Source organism: Salvia splendens, chromosome 2, assembly GCF_004379255.2.
Source record: "Salvia splendens isolate huo1 chromosome 2, SspV2, whole genome shotgun sequence".
Taxonomy (NCBI): Eukaryota; Viridiplantae; Streptophyta; class Magnoliopsida; order Lamiales; family Lamiaceae; genus Salvia; species Salvia splendens.
In genome coordinates this window covers 39,034,606-39,052,075 of record NC_056033.1, presented here as the reverse complement: position 1 = coordinate 39,052,075, position 17,470 = coordinate 39,034,606, and the positions used below count along the sequence as shown (strand labels likewise).

At 41.1% G+C, this 17,470-nt stretch overlaps 2 protein-coding genes across 3 annotated transcripts; both read left to right on the top strand.

Annotated features, from left to right (window-relative positions):
* The first annotated feature begins 6,864 nt into the window (after positions 1-6,864).
* Positions 6,865-14,429, top strand: LOC121792716 (gamma-tubulin complex component 5-like). Of its 2 annotated transcripts, none has more exons than XM_042190774.1 (16): positions 6,865-7,478; positions 7,564-7,827; positions 7,954-8,027; positions 8,567-8,729; positions 8,819-8,929; positions 9,420-10,376; positions 10,446-10,598; positions 10,678-10,777; positions 10,862-10,956; positions 11,967-12,152; positions 12,249-12,305; positions 12,389-12,460; positions 12,622-12,720; positions 12,945-13,076; positions 13,186-13,359; positions 14,040-14,429. In XM_042190774.1, exons 1-16 carry the CDS (start codon positions 7,371-7,373, stop codon positions 14,178-14,180), a joined length of 2,886 nt encoding a protein of 961 aa, XP_042046708.1. In that variant the 5' UTR covers positions 6,865-7,370; the 3' UTR covers positions 14,181-14,429. The 2 variants fall into 2 exon arrangements, with proteins under 2 accessions (XP_042046708.1, XP_042046707.1); XM_042190773.1 differs by having other exon boundaries at positions 7,930-8,027.
* Positions 14,430-14,889: 460 nt separating this feature from the next.
* On the top strand, positions 14,890-17,450 carry LOC121765990. Its single transcript, XM_042162311.1, has 5 exons — positions 14,890-15,345; positions 15,419-15,485; positions 15,559-15,873; positions 16,662-17,002; positions 17,083-17,450. Exons 1-5 carry the CDS (start codon positions 15,268-15,270, stop codon positions 17,299-17,301), a joined length of 1,020 nt encoding a protein of 339 aa, XP_042018245.1. The 5' UTR covers positions 14,890-15,267; the 3' UTR covers positions 17,302-17,450.
* Positions 17,451-17,470: the final 20 nt, after the last annotated feature.

The following is a 17,470-nucleotide window of genomic DNA, read 5'->3' as shown; positions in this document are numbered from 1 at the left end:
ACTCCAGGAGTCATCGCACCGAGTCTTCCCAGCAGCCCGATTTAAATGAAGCTGTCAAGCTGTTCTTGGCCGAGAAGCAGGAGGAGTTCTTAACCTTCCTGCAGAAGAGCCAACAGCCGGAGAAGACAACGGCGGATTCTCCCTCCTCATCCAGACATGAAAGTCACTACCGCAGTAGTGACGTGTCTTCCAGGAGAAAGAATCCTCAACCCCGACATGTTCCTGTTCCTCCTCGGTACCGGAACCACAGGAGAACTCCATCTCCTCCGTACCGAAGAGATGTCGGGTTCGCCATGTACGGAGCATTAAAGACTCCGTTCTCGGACGACATCACCCGAACTCCTTTGCCGCGGAACTACCGGACACCGTCAATGACTTATGACGGGCTAGAGGATCCTCATGACTTCTTGGGACGCTATCAATATAATATGGCGAACCAGGGTCTCAATGAGGTCCATATGTGCAAGCTGTTCCCCGAGCTGCTCATCGGGAACGCCAGAAGGTGGTTCGACAGCCTTCCTCAAGGCAGCATTAGATCCTACCGAGATCTAATGGATGCTTTCCACAGGAGGTTCTTTCAGAAAGCAGAAGCCCGGATCACTTCGGCTCAGCTGCTTTCTATACGTCAAGGTCGCGACGAAAAGATCAGCGACTTCCTGACGAGATTCCATAAGGAATGCCTACAAGTAGATAATCTCAATGATCTACTTGTCATTTCGGCATTCCAAAATGGAATCCTGCCCGGAGCTCTCTACAGAAAGCTCGTGGAGTGCGGTCCGCAAACAGCTCAAGAAATGTGGGACATTGCGGACCAGTTTTCCCGTGCGGATGAGGCAGACCGTCGAAAACGGTCTTTAGACAGCTCATCCCGAGGAGACGAAAAGAAGCCCGATCATAGCGATCAGAGGCTTCCTCGCCGAACTCCTTTTGAAAGAATTCAAAGGGCACCGGTACAAGGCAGATTGGGACCACGTCTCAATCCTGAGAAGCCGCCCGCTCAGTTCGTACCCTTAAACAAGTCAAGAGCGGAAATTTTCGAACTACATTCCGATATGTTCGAAAAACCAAGGCGGATGACGAAATCGGCCGCGCGCCGACCTCAGGATCAATATTGCTCCTTCCATCAAGACTACGGACACGATACCGAGGAGTGCCGAGATTTGGCTGCAGGTATTGACGCTCTTGTGAAAGCAGGAACATTAAAAAAATATCAAAGCAAGCAGCCGAAAAAGAACAAAAAGCAGAGAGGTGCAAACTGCGCTCCTCAGGATCTGAAAAAGCAACAGGACCCCGAAGACGACGACGAGCCGCAATACGATGGAGTAATCCTGACTATTGATGCTCTCCCTGCCGGGAAGACTAAGTCGTCCCTAAAAGCAGAACGCAGAGGTTCCAATCAAGAGGAGCCAACACATAAAAGGCTGAAGAAAGACGAAGTGATTACATTTTCAGATGCCGATCCCGTCCCAGCCATCTCTCCTCACCAAGACGCTATTGTCATTCAAGCCGGAGTGGCAAACAAACTGATCCACAGAGTATTTGTGGATACAGGAGCGTCAGTCAGCATTCTTTTTAAAGAATGTTTCGATAAAATGGAAGTGGATCCAGCTCGGCTCAGTCCGGCTCCACTTCCTCTGAAAAGTTTCGCCCAGGAGGACACCCGCCCTGAAGGTTTTATCAGCCTTCCGATCACGGTGGGAAAGGCGCCTACAAGTTCCAATACGATGATCGAGTTCTTTGTGGTAAAAGCTCGGTCTCCGTACAACATCATCCTGGGGAGAGACTGGCTCAACACAGTTCGGGCCGTTTGCTCTACTTATCACCTCACCATCAAGATCCCCACTAAAGGTGGGATAGCGGTCATCCGAGGTGATCAAAAGAGAGCAAAAGAATGTCTGCAGATTGCGCTTAAAAGTGCCGAGAAATCAGTTCGGCACCATCAAGCATAGCAATCACAGCAACCGGAGTCAGAGGCAAGCGAGATGACCGAAGTCACTTCAGAGCCGAACTCAATGACCGTTCAGTTATACGAAGATGATCCATCCAGAACGGTCAAGGTCGGCTTCGCAGGAACGCCTCTACTCCGGGAAAAGACCATTCAGCTCCTCAAGGAGTACAAAGATGTCTTTGCATGGTCTCCGTTGGACATGACCGGAGTGCCCCCCGAGGTAATCACTCATCGGTTAAATATTGATCCTTCAATCCGGCCAGTAAAACAGAAGCAAAGACTCTTTGCGGCAGAAAGAAGCCAAGTCATCCATGACGAAGTCCGCCAATTACTAAAAGCGGATGTACTATTCGAGGTGAAATATCCTTCTTGGGTGGCCAATCCTGTGATGATCAAGAAAAAAGGAGGAGGATGGCGGATGTGCATAGATTTTACCGATCTAAACAAGCACTGTCCAAAAGATTGCTATCCCTTCCGAATATAGATAAAAAAGTAGAAGCTTTGATCGGCTTCGAAATTTTCTGTTTTCTTGATTTATACAAAGGATATCACCAAGTGTTGATGGATGAGAGTGACGCTCCGAAAACAGCTTTCATTACCGATTTCGGCATTTTCGCTTATAAAAAGATGCCATTCGGTTTAAAGAATGCCGGAGCCACTTATCAAAGGATGGTAGACAAGCTTTTTCGGCACCTAATCGGGAAACAGGTTGAAGTGTATGTCGACGACATAGTTGTCAAAAGCAAAAGCACTTCGGAGTACGAAGGCAACCTCAAATCCACTCTCGACGTGCTCCGAAAAGCCAACCTCAAACTCAACCCCCAAAAATGTACCTTTTTGGTAGATTCAGGAAAATTTCTGGGTTGTTGGGTTTCAAAGGACGGACTCAAGGCAAATCCCTCAAAAGTTCAAGTCGTTCAGCACATGGCAATGCCGAAGTCCATACATGACGTGCAAAGGCTAACCGGATGTCTAGCCGCACTGAATCGATTCCTTTCCCAAGCAGCCGAAAAGCAACTGCCGTTCTTCAAGGTGTTGAAAAAGGCACCCAAGTTCGAGTGGGGAGCCGAGCAGAAAAAGGCCTTTGACGAGCTCAAAAGTTATCTAGCCGAGCTTCCTATTCTCTCTGCTCCAACCGAAGCCGAAGTAATATTCTTATACTTAGCGGCATCAGATCAAACCATCAGCGCGGTGCTTGTACGAGAAGAAGGCCTAAAGCAGTTTCCCATCTACTTTACAAGCCGAGCATTAAGAGGTCCAGAAACAAGGTATCAACCTCTGGAAAAAATTGCTCTGGCGTTAGTAAATGCAGCAAGGAGACTGCGGCCATACTTCTATGCTCACAAGGTATGCGTCTTAACCGATCTGCCTCTTCGGCAAGTTTTGACCAAGCCAGAAGCATCAGGCAGAATCGCCAAATGGGCCATAGAGCTGGGAGAACACTCAATCGAGTACCTACCTCGGAAAGCCATCAAGGGACAAGCCTTGGCAGATTTTCTTACAGAAGCCAAGTTCGATCAAGCAATCCCTGTCATTGCCGAACAGAAAAAGTCTGCCAATGCCGAACTAGCACAGCCCTTGGAATCCGAAGTAGAGCCGCCAGACTGCTGGAGCGGATTCGTAGATGGAGCTTCAAACAAGATGGGAAGTGGAGCTGGTATTTTACTCGTCGCTCCCGACGGACACGAGGTAACCTACTCACTTCGGTTTCTATTCCCCACTACTAATAATGAAGCCGAGTACGAAGCCCTCCTGGCCGGACTCCAGTTAGCGCAAAGTCTGCTCGTCAAATCTCTCAAAGTCCATTGTGATTCACAAGTCATAGTAAATCACATGTTGGGTACAAGTGAAGCTCGTGACGAGAGAATGAAGAAGTATTTGGACAAAGCGCAAAGCATCAGCCGAAGTTTCTCCTATTTTCGGATAATCCGCGTTCCCAGAGCGGAAAATAGCCGAGCAGATACCTTAAGTAAGTTGGCCTCAGATCCGAGCTCAAAGGCGGAAGAATTAATGCATCGAAGCATTGATGAAGCCGAGGTACATTCAGTATCCAGCTCGCCGAACTGGATGACGCCGATCTTGCAGTATCTGGATCAAGGACAATTGCCCGAGGATAAGAGAGAAGCTCGGAAGATCACGTGCCGAGCACTTCGGTACGAACTTCATGAAGGAGTCCTCTTTAGAAAGTCTTACCTCCAGCCGTTATTGCGGTGCGTAGGACCAGAAGAGACGGACTACATCCTCAGAGAAGTTCATGAAGGATCGTGCGGCAGCCACATCGGAGCTAGATCTTTAGCTAAAAAAGTTCTAAGATGGGGATATTATTGGCCAACCTTGGTACAAGAAGCAGTGCAGCTCGTCAAGACCTGCCCGAAGTGCCAAATTCATGCAAATATCCCAAGGATGCCGCAAACCGATCTATCCACTATGCAGAGCCCTTGGCCTTTCATGCAATGGGGCATAGACATAGTGGGACCACTTCCTCAAGCTCCTCGGCAAATGAAATTCCTAATCGTTGCCGTGGACTACTTTACGAAGTGGGTGGAAGCTGAACCATTAGCTACGATAACGAGCTCGAAGGCATTGGATTTCGTCTGGAAGAACATAGTGTGCCGATTTGGCATACCCCACATCCTCATCTCGGATAACGGGACTCAGTTCACCGACAAGACGTTCAAGAATTGGTGCCAAGAGCTGAATATTCAACAGCGGTTCACTTCGGTCTCTCATCCACAAGCAAACGGACAAACGGAGGTAACAAATCGTATCCTGGTGAAAGGGTTAAAAGCTCGGTTAGAACAAGCCAAAGGACAATGGGTAGAAAATCTCCCTCAAGTCCTATGGTCCTACCGAACTACACCCACAACCTCCAACGGTGAAACTCCGTACAGTCTGGTATACGGCACTGAAGCCGTGATTCCGGTGGAGATCGGCGTACCCAGTCCCCGAACTCTAAATTTCTCCTCAGAAATGAATGACGACGGACTGAGAGCCGAGCTAGATCTTGCCGAAGAAAGAAGAGAATTGGCATGCATAAAAGCAGCCAAGTACAAGGAGCAAGTAGCCCGGTATTACAACCAAAGGGTGAAGAAGCTGCAATTTCAAGTGGGAGATCTCGTCCTGAGAAACAACGAAGTAAGCCGAGCAGAAAAGCTGGGCAAGCTCGAACCCACATGGGAAGGTCCGTATCGGGTGTCAGAAGTCCTCGGCAAAGGGTCTTACAAATTGGCTCACATGTCAGGAGAACAGGTACCCCGAACATGGCACATTTCCAACCTCAAAAAGTTCCATTTGTAAGAGACAGTCCGGTCAGTCAGTCTTGAGTCCTGTTTGCTCAATGTGCTTTATTTTGTTTGCTTGGTCTTTATTTGTCTCTGTGCGTTTTGTCTGTGTGTTTTGTCTGTCTCTGTGTGTGTCGTCTCTTACAAATGTTACTGAGGTATCTTGTTCTTCGAAGGCTGATCCCCTTCTTAGAACATATACAAGCACACGATTGTGAGTCAAAGCTTCTACAGAAGATACAAGACCACAATTCAGCTTAAACAAGCAGTTCGTCTGAAACGAGCTGCAACAAGCACACGATTGTGAGTCAAAGCTTCTACAGAAGATACAAGACCACAATTCAGCTTAAGAATCAAGCACTTCGTCTGAAACGAACTGCAACAAAAGTCTGATTCTCGCGATAAAACTTGCCTGAATTAGGACTAGGGAAAGTCCGATCCACGCGATAAAACTCGCCGAATTAGGACAAGGGAAAGTCCGATCCCCAAATTAGGACAACGGAAAGTTCGATCCGAGCGATAAAACTCGCCAAATTAGGACACAAACCAAGTCCGGTCAAAGAAGAGTTCACTTCATCAGACCGAGGACAAACATCAACTTACCCCGTACCTTTATCCAGAATGCCGAAGTGATTCACTTCACTTTTCGGGGGGGGTAGTGATGGAGTACGTACTAAACAAATACTAAACAAGCCCAACAGCAGTAAAGCCCAAGAAAGAGTATCAGTTCGGCATGGCTAAAGAGTATCAGTCCGGCATGACTCAAGAGTTCAGTTCGGCACAACCACAGAGTTCGGCCCCAGCCTACAGCTCGGTAAAAGCCAACCAATCAAACTCTGCTCTCTGGTCGGCATCAAGCTCTACTCTCAGATCGGCAAAAGCTGCTCGGCAATAATTCAGCAGTCCGGTCTCAGTATTCGACCGAACTAGGAAATAGTGGACTCATGCAAGATTTCCACCTCCGCTACACCGACGATCTATTTAGTGGTGTCAAGCAGTCATTAACTCATGCAGGATAGTGGACCCATGCAAGGTCGCCACGACCTCCACGACATCCACTACCTAATAAATGCTGCATGCCACGATCTTGGTTCAATGTATAAATAGAACCTAGGTCAGATAGATAAGCTCCTTCTGTTAACTTCTTTTAAGCTCTCTAGAGAGAAAATAGCAAATAGCAAGTCTGTATTGTTAGCTGTAGAAAACAGATCAAGCAATACAACTTTGCCCTCTTTTCTTCCCGTGGACGTAGATTTACCTCAGTAAATCGAACCACGTAAATCTCTGTGTGTTGATCTTCCTTTATTTTTACGAGCATTCATCACCATCAAAAATTCGCTGATTCATCAATATTGATATGTTCTTATTTTATGACCGATTGATATATTTAAGTGTTGGCATGACTTGATGACTTATTTACATGACACTATCAGACGTCAACGAAAATGATGTCACATTATAGACAATGAAACGATATTATATTATTGTTGAAAACCAATATCGAATATCACAAAAAACGTAACGTCAACGTGTTGAATATTGTTAAAAAAATAAAAAGTGAAAAGAATATTAAGATGTGTATAAGTATAGAGACTCAGACCACACATAATTTTAAACACAGATGTCGTGCTTCACTCTTTAAAATTATAAATTCTTTTTCCTTTTTTGAGTGGGAATTTTCCTTTTTCAGCTTATTTTATTTCAAAATTTCAAAGTACTAAAATCTATATGCCCATGCCACCACCGCTGCCGCTCCCATCCCCCACCGCCGACCACCACAACTGCTGCCGTTCCCCCCACCATTACCTCTTGCACCACCTACTAATCCGTAAAACCCAGCCCAAAGATACTCTACAAGTCTAGATCCATCCCCCAGAGAGAGATAGAGAGCACTAAAGAAGGCTGAGTGTCTCTAAAATTCACGATTCACAATTCACAATTCCTTCCCTAGACCCTAAAATCCTGTTATAGCGCTTCACGCTCTCCTTAACAGCATGATACGGAAAGATCTCCTGAGGGGAGTGCGTGGCTGAACATTATTTCAGCCATTACTACTCAACTGTTTGACAAATTGCTCCAACCAAATTCTGTATTCCTTCCTTTGATTTTTGCGACCATTAATTAGCACGGTTCGCGCAGAGATGGAAGTATCAGCAAATCTAATACACACAATCCATAATTCCCTCACTGGTGGGGGAATACATTTTGCAACTCCTGTTGCATCTTTGAGGACAAATGAATCCGACTTGGTAATGTGCTTCTGTTAGTAGGGAAAGAACTTTGTTTCTAATACATTTTTCTTATTAAGTATTTGAAATTTTTTCCCGGGTTTAGGTCCGAGGATTGTTACAGATGCTTCAAGGATTATCGAGTTCGCTATTTTATTGGGATGACACTGGTCTGTTTTTTCGCTACAAAAGTGGGATCTATGTGACTCATCTTTCCCAGACAAGTTTGTTTCACATTCTTGAACAGTTTTTATATGCTGGAACATGCTTAAAATTGGTTGATATGGCGGTGGACAAAGTTGAGAAAACCAAGAGCTTGACTCCACCAACTTTAAGAGCATTTGCTAGCTCTGTTAGCACTTGGCTTAGAGTATGTCGCATTAATATGAACTTTTTATGAGTTTTAATTTTTATGTGGCCTATTCTTTCTATGCTTTTCATGATTTGATTCAACTAAGTCTTCTCTTTGCAGAGGATAAGGGACATTGCTTTGCAGGAACAGGTGAAAATAAACAACCCAAGTGTTAACACTGCTGTGTCTATCTTGGGGTTGTCGAGTTCTTTATCAAGGTTTGTTTGCATATTACTTGGTTTTGTGGCTGTAATATTGTGTGTATATTGCTTATCAGAAATGGAATTGAAAAGCTTGTGCTGGCAATCAAATGGCAGTTACTCACTTGAAATATTTTTGTTGATGTTTTAGAAACTGAATGATGGTGCATCTCTCATTATTGGTATATGGAAGGCCATAATGTGGGTATTCAAAAACTATAATTCCCTTTGATTCTTAGAAACAAAGAAAATGCATATTGTCAAAATCCAATCAAAGAACAGCACTATATCTTTCTTTTTTTCGATTTCAGTGCGACCGACATGAATTATTTGTTCGGAACAAGCTTAGCTGTATTTTTCAAGGCATTTTATATTCAACAGATGCTCTTACACCTTTCCATTTCTGTTCTAGAGTGTGCAAGTCTTACAAGTTTAAGCTGTTGTATCTTAACTCCTGACTTAATTTCACTGGCCTTTATATTTGATGTGCTTGTCTTAAGAGCCTCCCTACCTTTCTTGGCTTCCTTTTATGGTTACTAACTGTTTCTGTGATGCAGTCTATGCTCAGGAGCAGAATATTTGTTTCAAATAGTGCATGGGACCATCCCTCAATCATATTTTGAGCTTGATCCCTCTGTCCCTGCGGCAGATATTGCTGTGCATATTCTGAACCATCTTTATGGGAAGCTCAATGAAGTTGCTCTTGTGCAAGGAGGGGAGGTTATAGCTAACTCTGCTAGTGAGATTTCATACTTCTGAGATGCACTTCTTAAGTCTCGAGATTTGATAAAAAAATATGCTTGTTACAGGAGGATGCATACCGGATGCTGCTTTATATATTTGTAGGAAGTTTGCTGCCATATATTGAGACCCTTGATTCTTGGCTTTTCCAAGGAACTCTTGATGATCCCTTCGATGAGGTAAATCCTTTTCAATTTTTTTATTCAGGTGTATATTGATGATCTTTTGAAGTCAGAAATTCAGATTGCCTATTCTTCCTTTACTTGATGATCTTTTTTCATATGTATAATACATGCACCTTTTTACCTTACTGAGGGACTGCAAGATCACTAGCATTCTCTGTGATTTTCCATTTTCTTAATCTGCTCCTTAAAAGTCTGTACCTGGACATCCTTTATTGATGTTGCTGGACATCCTTTGATCTATTGCTGATTATAAAATGCCTTTCTTATGCGCTTCAGTAATGTCATTGTTTGCCTTCTTCTTTTGCTATGGCACCTGAAACCTCATTGTAGTTTTCTTTATTTTTTCTTTGTGATCTAAACTTGATGTTATACATTGATTCGGAAGCATGCCTTGCTGTTGATAGGGTATTGTTGATTGTTCATCCTTCTTTATGAATTTTAATATGAATGCAATTCCTATGTTGGTGCTCTGTTCTTTCTGCAGATGTTTTTTGTTGCAAATAAAAGAATTGCTATAGAGGAGGCTGAGTTTTGGGAGAAAAGCTATCTGCCTAGATCATCTACATCAGGGAAATTAAAATTTGCAGATTTATCTCCAGATTTTCCTCACTTGTCTAAATTGAAAGAAGTTCTGACTGGCAGAGCTTCTGTATCTTTGTCAAGTGTGGTCATGGGAAAAGAAGATACTAGTAATGACTTTCAAGCTTGCCCGTTATTCATCAAAGACATTGCAAAAGCTATAATTTCTGCAGGTAAATCATTGCAGCTGATCCGTCATGCTCCTTTGACATCTCTTTCAGCATTTTCTGGTGATGATCTTAAAAGTGTGTATAGCATAGCTGGATTGACTTTGTCGGAAGTCTTTTGCCTGTCACTAATAGCTCTTGTTGGTCATGGTGATCACATCGCTAAGCATTTATGGCAAGATGACAAACACTTAGTTGGATCTGTTGGAAACAGTGAGGAGCCAGATACGATTGATAAGATCTCAGCAGCAAAAAAGCAACCAAAAGAATTCTGGCAGAAGTTATTGGATGACACCTTAGCGCATAAAAGAAATGTTTGCTTGACATCATCTTCGAGGACAGGTGCAATTAATTTCGACAATCTGAATGCATCCGAGGGTCATTCAAATAAAACAGACACACTCTCCCAATTATATTGTTCGCAAAATCCAGCGATTACTGTTTGTCTTGAGATTCTTCATGAAAATAAGGATTCTTGGGGCTCATTGAATATTTCTCAGGCATTTCATCTCCCCCCACTAAATGATGAGTCACTGAGGCAGGCTATATTCAGTAATAACAATGAAGGCTCTTTGACATTTAAGAACATAGATAGTACTTTTCAGTTTGGTGAATTACAAGATATGAGATTCCTAGAAGATACAAAATTACTGGAAGTTTTGCTTCCTTTTCCCACCGTGCTTCCATTTTTCCAGGTATTTGCTTTATTGAAGTAAGATTAGCTAATTTTAATTTTGTCTAACATACTTTCTTTTATCTCACAGGAGGACCTTCAGATATCAGAGGTTTTACCTTTTCAGAACAATTGTACTCTTCCATCAAGAACCCTTACCTGGATCAATATTACTGAACATAAAACAACTCCTCTCCCTGTGGTTATTATTCAAGAATGTCTTATCTCCTATATAAAGAAACAGGTTCATGACAGTGATTACCTACTTTACAATTATAATGCTAATGATGCATGATACCACAGCTTTTAGATTCCATATGCAGGCTGATTATATTGGGAGGACTATGTTGTCAAAGTTACTGAATGACTGGAGATTGCTAGATGAGTTGGGTTTTCTACGTGCCATATATTTATTAGGATCAGGTAACAATGTCTTACTGTCCAGATATTCGCACATCAACTATTATTTACGTATTGTTGATTGGGCTGGAATCTTGCATTTTACAGGTGATCTGTTGCAACACTTCTTGTCTGTAATCTTCAATAAGCTAGACAAAGGAGAATCATTGGATGATGATTTTGAGTTGAACACAATATTGCAGGCTAGTTCCTGAACTCAAAACTGTAGTATTCTGGAAATTAAAATAAGACAACCTGTGATAATCAACTGGATAGTTATGCTAATAACCTACTACTCTCCATGACGTAGTTAAGTCTACTTTGGAGTATACAATATTCAGCTGACTGATTTTCAGATTTCATGGCTCCTGTTACGCAATTTGGTTTTCCCTTTTGGATCGTCGAGTGACTTGAGTCTCCTTTTGTGATGGTTATTTTCATCTCGAGGAGACTTTAACAAGCTAGACTTGGCTAGTGTTGTTTTCTGAGAGCATGGTCCATTAACCAAACTACTGGTTTTCTCTGTATGCTTCTCCAAGATTGCAGAATAATAACATCCAGAGAAATGCAGTGGTTTGGTTAATGACAGATTGCAGAATAATAACATCCAACCCCGAGAGTTGTTCATTCCTCTGTACTGGTGACTTTGTAGATTGTCTTTCCATGAGGGTTTTATCTATGTGATTCCTCATCGAGTTTTACTTTTGTAAAGAGTTATGTTTTCTTATCTTTTAATGTTAAAGTACGGTTTTAACGTTTTAAAACTCAATCTTTTGTTTGCTGCTGATATTGTTCTAGAACACAATTTTTTATTGGGCTTGTTACTCTACCTTTTGTTAATCAATAGCTGATGACATTCCATATTGCTCGCTATGTTTCTCAAATAAACAATATGGTTCTGTCTCTTAGATTACGCCCCATATAGTGTTTTTGAGAACTAAAATCAGCAATTTCTTTGGAAAATAATTCTGCGAACCATGGCATTTGCAGGCTCAAGTTAATTTCAGAAATGAAAAGATCACTAGATAGTGCAGTGACAAAATTGGGGTACTCTATTTGTTTAGAAGTACTGAAAAGCTCATGAGTATAATTTATTGAAGCATGAGTGGCATTTTATTAACTTCTGCTCTGGAAGTCCTATGAGTAGAATTTCCTTCATTTGTTTCTGAATATCAGCTAAAAGTGTTTAATACCAGATTTTTTTGTACTTCAGGAGTCAATTAGGAATTCTTCTGATAATGTACTGCTGAGTACACCTGATTCGTTAGTCGTATCAGTAGGGAGAAATCTTGGTGAAGACGAACAAAGCAACCCATCTAGTTCTGTCTCCACGCCTCGCAAAGGCGGAGGACTGAGCTTTGGCATGGATGTTCTCGAATCTCTGAAGTTCACATATAAGGTATGTGCTTTCAAACATGCTTATATCTCGTTCAGCTTAAATTTAGTGGTGTAGCTACAATTTGTACTGAAACATCTTTTGTATAAAAAACAATAGGTCTCTTGGCCACTTGAATTAATAGCGAACCTGGAAGCAATGAAAAAGTACAATCAGGTACTATTCCGACGTGTTCATAGGAATAACTCTTGTTTGTGATAAACTAATAATTGACGATATCATCACTGTATTTTCTGCAGGTTATGAATTTCTTATTGAAAGTTAAACGTGCAAAATTTGTGCTTGACAAGGCTCGGAAGTGGATGTGGAAGGTACGGCTTGCTAATTTGCAGCCTTTATTTTGTCTAAAGTGGCTGGACGTTCATTTTTAAGACTATTCCAGCAAATGAAGTTGGTCTATGTTATGTTGCACATTTTTTGTCCTCTAATGACGGTATTTTGAATATTAATATTTTAACTTTGGATCTTTCAGGATAGAAGCACTGCAAGAAGGAAACACAAGCGCCACTGGTTGCTAGAGCACAAACTGCTTCATTTTGTAGATGCCTTTCATCAATATGTTATGGACCGAGTAATGTGGCTCCTAACTTCTCAAACATAGAAACTTCAGTTTAATTTCTTATTGTGCTTTATTAAAATAACTAGGTGCCGGGGTTTTTCTATGAACAATCTTTTATGTATGATCAATGTCATTTAGACCATGAACTGGTAACTTTTTGTGAAAGATAGCTATTGTGAATAAGAAGTGTTTGTAGAGATGCTCCTTTTAGACTGTAACCTGGATATGATGAACAGGTATATCATAATGCATGGCGTGAACTTTGTGAGGGTGTGGCAGCTGCTGGAACTCTTGATGAAGTGATTGAAGTACATGAGGCCTACTTGTTGTCGATTCAGAGACAATGTTTCGTGGTTCCAGACAAGCTGGTTTGTCCTTGCTGTTGTCTCTTTCAGTATTAGCAGTTATTGATGCAAACCTTTATAGAACCAACATTAAAATTGTAAGCATCTGATGAGAATCCCTGTTTACCCACAGTGGGGTTTGATTGCTAGCCGTATAAACAGTATCCTTGGGCTAGCGCTGGACTTCTATTCTGTACAGCAAACTATAAACAGCAGTGGAGCAGTTTCTGCCGTAAAAGCAAGATGTGAGAAGGAAGTGGAGCGAATAGAGAAACAGTTTGATGACTGCATGGCCTTCCTTCTCAGGGTATATTCCTCAGTCATAAACCTTTTTTTCCTGAAGTTTTATTCGGATTGTTTCTACTTTCTTATATTTCCACCTTTTTACTGAATCCAGCTTCCTTCCAAAAGTTATAGAACCTTAGACCCCATGAGTTTGTTTGGTGTGGGCTTCATCGCTGTACAATTCACACGCCCTTTAACTGTTTATGCCATTAAATCAGACCATTTTAATATTAGCAATGTCAATAGTCAACTTTCAGTTCGTTTCTATCTGTTTCCAAACCCCTAAGTTTGGCAAGACTAAACTGAAATTAACTCAAAACTTGACTTCTTCATCTGGAGTGTGTCAGCTGGGAGTGTAAGATTTTTCGTCTTGCAAATGTCCAAAAGAGTTTACTAAAATATAGTCAGTGAATTTCTTACTGACAGAATCTTTGTTTTCTTATTGCTATCTTTTTCACATTTGTTGCGGAAACATCTCCCAAGTTATCTCTTTGGCTTCTCTTCTTTTTTTGGTTTCTCCATAGTTGGTTCAAAGCACTTGGAGGTGTATCAGTAATGTCAATTATGAATGACCAACTAACTATAAGTAAAGAGAACCAGTAACTTGTAGCATTCTTCATGTGACCGAGAATATATTATGTACAAAACACGAGTATTTGGACATTTGTTTTGCCTGTCTTAATTATCTATTTGGCATTTCAGATTCTCTCCGTGAAGCTCAACGTGGGGCAGTTCCCTCATTTGGCGGCTCTAGTTACTCGTATCAACTATAACTGTTTCTACATGTCCGATGGTGGGGTATTAACGAAAGCTCCTGGTTCAGTTACCTTGCGTCCATCATGAACAACCTATAATGTATGTATGTATGTATACGAACCCCTGTTTCTCATTTAACCGCACAAGCTTGTAAGGCGAGCTCAGCATTATTCGACATGGTCAAGGAAGAGGTCTGGAGTCGTAAGTCCGAGCTGCGTGGGATGTGTGTATATTTTGTACATAAACTGAGAGGTACACTTAGATTTTGTCAATTACTGATTTTGTGAAATTATTTGAAGGAGTTTTGTTAGATGAAAGTATTGCAGATTTTTATCAGCTTGCCATCTATGATTTGTTATCAACTGGTTTCTCGAAACCACATGAGATTGATTTTGACGCAAAATAGAAAGAGGTCTATTTTTTTTTATTTTAAATGCATACTCATTTTATGATTATGTCAAGAACATTATATTTGAGTATTAAAACAAAGAGAAAAGATTTGGTTCATTTTTGTCTTAAAAAGTGATGATGCCTTATTTGACAATCAAAATGAGTTTGACCTAATTATAACTAGTATTAAATAAATAATTATATAATTAAGAACATTTGGTTTTGGTTGTAAACATATAAGCAATTTTGTATAGAACATTATTACAAATTAGAATCTAATTATGGCTGATATTGATGGCAGAGGAGGCGAAAACATAAGTGTTTAATTTTCAAAATCACTTTGGAATTTTGGAGACAAAACTAATGTTTGAATTCGCATGCGACGATGTTTCTCCTCCCTCCCTCCCTCCGTGTTCAACTTCAATCTTATTAAAAGGAAGCAAGAAATAAATGGTGGAATAATGTGCTCTTTGATCAATGCCGAGCCGAGCGTTACTGACTCGCTCAATCAAACAAAGATTTGATCAATCAAATGTTGGCTGATCGATTAACAAGTTCACAAAACAAATCTAAACATGAGCCCTATGAACCAACCAACCCAACCCAACCCAACCCAACCAAGCATCATCATCATCATCATTATTGAGCTCGGTTTGATAAATTTATCGAGCTCTCTAAATCACCCTTTTTCTTGTACTACCGCAATACCGAAGATAATTCATCTCTCCTAAAACCCCACCCTTCTAAATTCCACCCAAATCGTATTCTATCAAACAACGGAAAGATGAAGCTTCAATCTGCCTCTGTTTTCCTTCAAACCTCTCCTCCCTCAATCCAAATTTCGCCCCGCCGATTTCAGGCTGTAAGTGTTCTATCTTCAGTCTCTCATTTCCTTGCGACAATTTTCATAAATTAAGAAATATATCCACTCCTAGGTCAACAAACATTACAGAAATCAATCTGGGTTGATAATTCCGAGGCCACTTCATATTCAGCTCAAATGTAAGTTTCCCTAATTTTGTTCCTATTTTTAAAAGTAAATTGTTCGTAGCCGACCCATTTTCCCGCATTTCAGCTGTGGTTTCATCTTTAAGAAGCGAGGGCTGCTTCATACGTGCTGCTAATTTGATTTCTCCAAGGAAGTTAGATTTTCGGGTTTTTGCAAGAAAGGGGTCGGATGAATTTCATGGGAAGTCGGGCTCTGTTTCTTTTGGTGGTTTGAGCCATCAGTCGGTGGAAGAAGGCAAATTGGTATCGACTCCCTTTATGGAAGGGACTGGCTCCTTACTTTGGGCTTTGGCCCCGGCTGCCTTGATTGCGGCGTTGATTGTTCCTCAGTTCTTTATTGCTAGCGCTGTCGAGGACGCTTTCAGGAATGAGATTTTTGCAGGTATTTTGCAACTTCTTTTTAGCAGTATATTGTGCTTGAGACTACAATGCAGTCATCTTATTTTACTGAATATATAACTGTGTTTGAAGTTGCTTATCTCAGATGTTGAGTGACGAACTAATGTTTCTGGTAGTGTCATTGTAATACTTGTTATAATCTTCATTCGTAATTTGCGAGCCAAGTAATAATGCTCGGGTATGAAAGGAACGCTCAATCTGAGACTTGTTTTTACTATCCGTTATCTGAATTTATTTGCCGTACTGGAAATGGTACTTGGTGCAACTCAGTGTGGATAAGTTCTCCTGCAAGTCGAAGTTCAGATACTTCAGTGAGCGATTTTATTGTTCTCTCTTTTATTTTCATTGTAACTGAACATTATTAGGGGTGATTTGCTCGATTTTTTTTATCTGTATGATGTATAACTGCCATGATGTTTGCTTATGATAATGGTGGAATGTAAAGCTACTTAGCAGATTAGGTTCACCATGCTTAAATGCCGGGCTTCAGAATACCTGAATTTGTTTCAATAAAAAGTGATCTTAGCCTATTCATAAAGTGAACTTCAGCAAACAGGTGATTGAATTGCATACTGAAAGAAAGTTCTTCTGATATTGCTCTTACTAGACTAAATTCATCGTCTGCATTTTCCTCTCATGTATGATAAAAAAACATCAATTTATCACAAACATTTTATAAGTAGAGTGTCAGAGGGTAAGGGATTTAGTTTTTCTTATTGCAGTTTTCAGATCGCAAAACATTAACAATTTTTAACTTTGATGTTGGTGCAGAAATTATTTCTTCCTTCTCAACCGAGATAATCTTTTATGCTGGACTTGCTATCTTTCTGCTTGTAACCGAACGAGTACAGAAGCCATATCTTGAGTTTAGCTCAAAGAGATGGTCCCTCATCACAGGACTTAAAGGATATCTGGCATCAACCTACTTTACTATGGGCTTTAAAGTATTTGCCCCTCTTCTGGCTGTTTATGTTACCTGGCCAGTGATTGGTATTTCTGCATTAGTCTCGGTCGCTCCTTTATTAGCTGGTTGTTTGGCTCAATATATCTTTGAGAAACGTCTTGAGAGGAATGGCTCATCCAGTTGGCCTCTTATACCCATTATCTTTGAGGTACAAAATGCTTGCATTTAATTTTCATTTCATCTTGATTCAAATGGAGTCATCGTTTAAAGTATTTGCATTGTCCTCAGGTCTATAGGATATATCAGTTGACCAGGGCTACGGGTTTCATTGAGAGATTAGTATACGGGATGAGGGAGGCATCTGCAACCCCTGCAGTTATGGAAAGAACTGGGGCTTTGATTTCGATGATTGTCACTTTTCGAGTTCTTGGGGTCGTCAGTCTCTGGTCGTTCCTGACATTTCTACTTCGTTTATTTCCATCGAGGCCAGTTGCAGAGAACTACTGATGTATATAGCGGTAGATCTATTTTCATCCCCTTAATGTCGATACAGTATTTTGTTTTCCTTGCTTTAGAGAATGTAGCGTTCTGCATATGTGATCGAGATTATGAGTTTTGCAGCATTGAAATACAGATTAGCTAAGAAATTTCTACTCCCTCTTTTAGTAGAATGTGG

Bases quoted from the DNA above. Each gene is read 5' to 3' on its own strand.
- LOC121792716 (XM_042190773.1), top strand. From the start codon at position 7,371: ATGGAAGTATCAGCAAATCTAATACACACAATCCATAATTCCCTCACT. The intron at 12,153-12,248 runs GTATGTGCTTTC...AAAAAACAATAG, and splicing joins CTCTGAAGTTCACATATAAG to GTCTCTTGGCCACTTGAATT. The intron at 13,077-13,185 runs GTTTGTCCTTGC...GTTTACCCACAG, and splicing joins TCGTGGTTCCAGACAAGCTG to TGGGGTTTGATTGCTAGCCG.
- LOC121765990 (XM_042162311.1), top strand. From the start codon at position 15,268: ATGAAGCTTCAATCTGCCTCTGTTTTCCTTCAAACCTCTCCTCCCTCA. The intron at 15,486-15,558 runs GTAAGTTTCCCT...CCCGCATTTCAG, and splicing joins ACTTCATATTCAGCTCAAAT to CTGTGGTTTCATCTTTAAGA. The intron at 17,003-17,082 runs GTACAAAATGCT...CATTGTCCTCAG, and splicing joins TTATACCCATTATCTTTGAG to GTCTATAGGATATATCAGTT.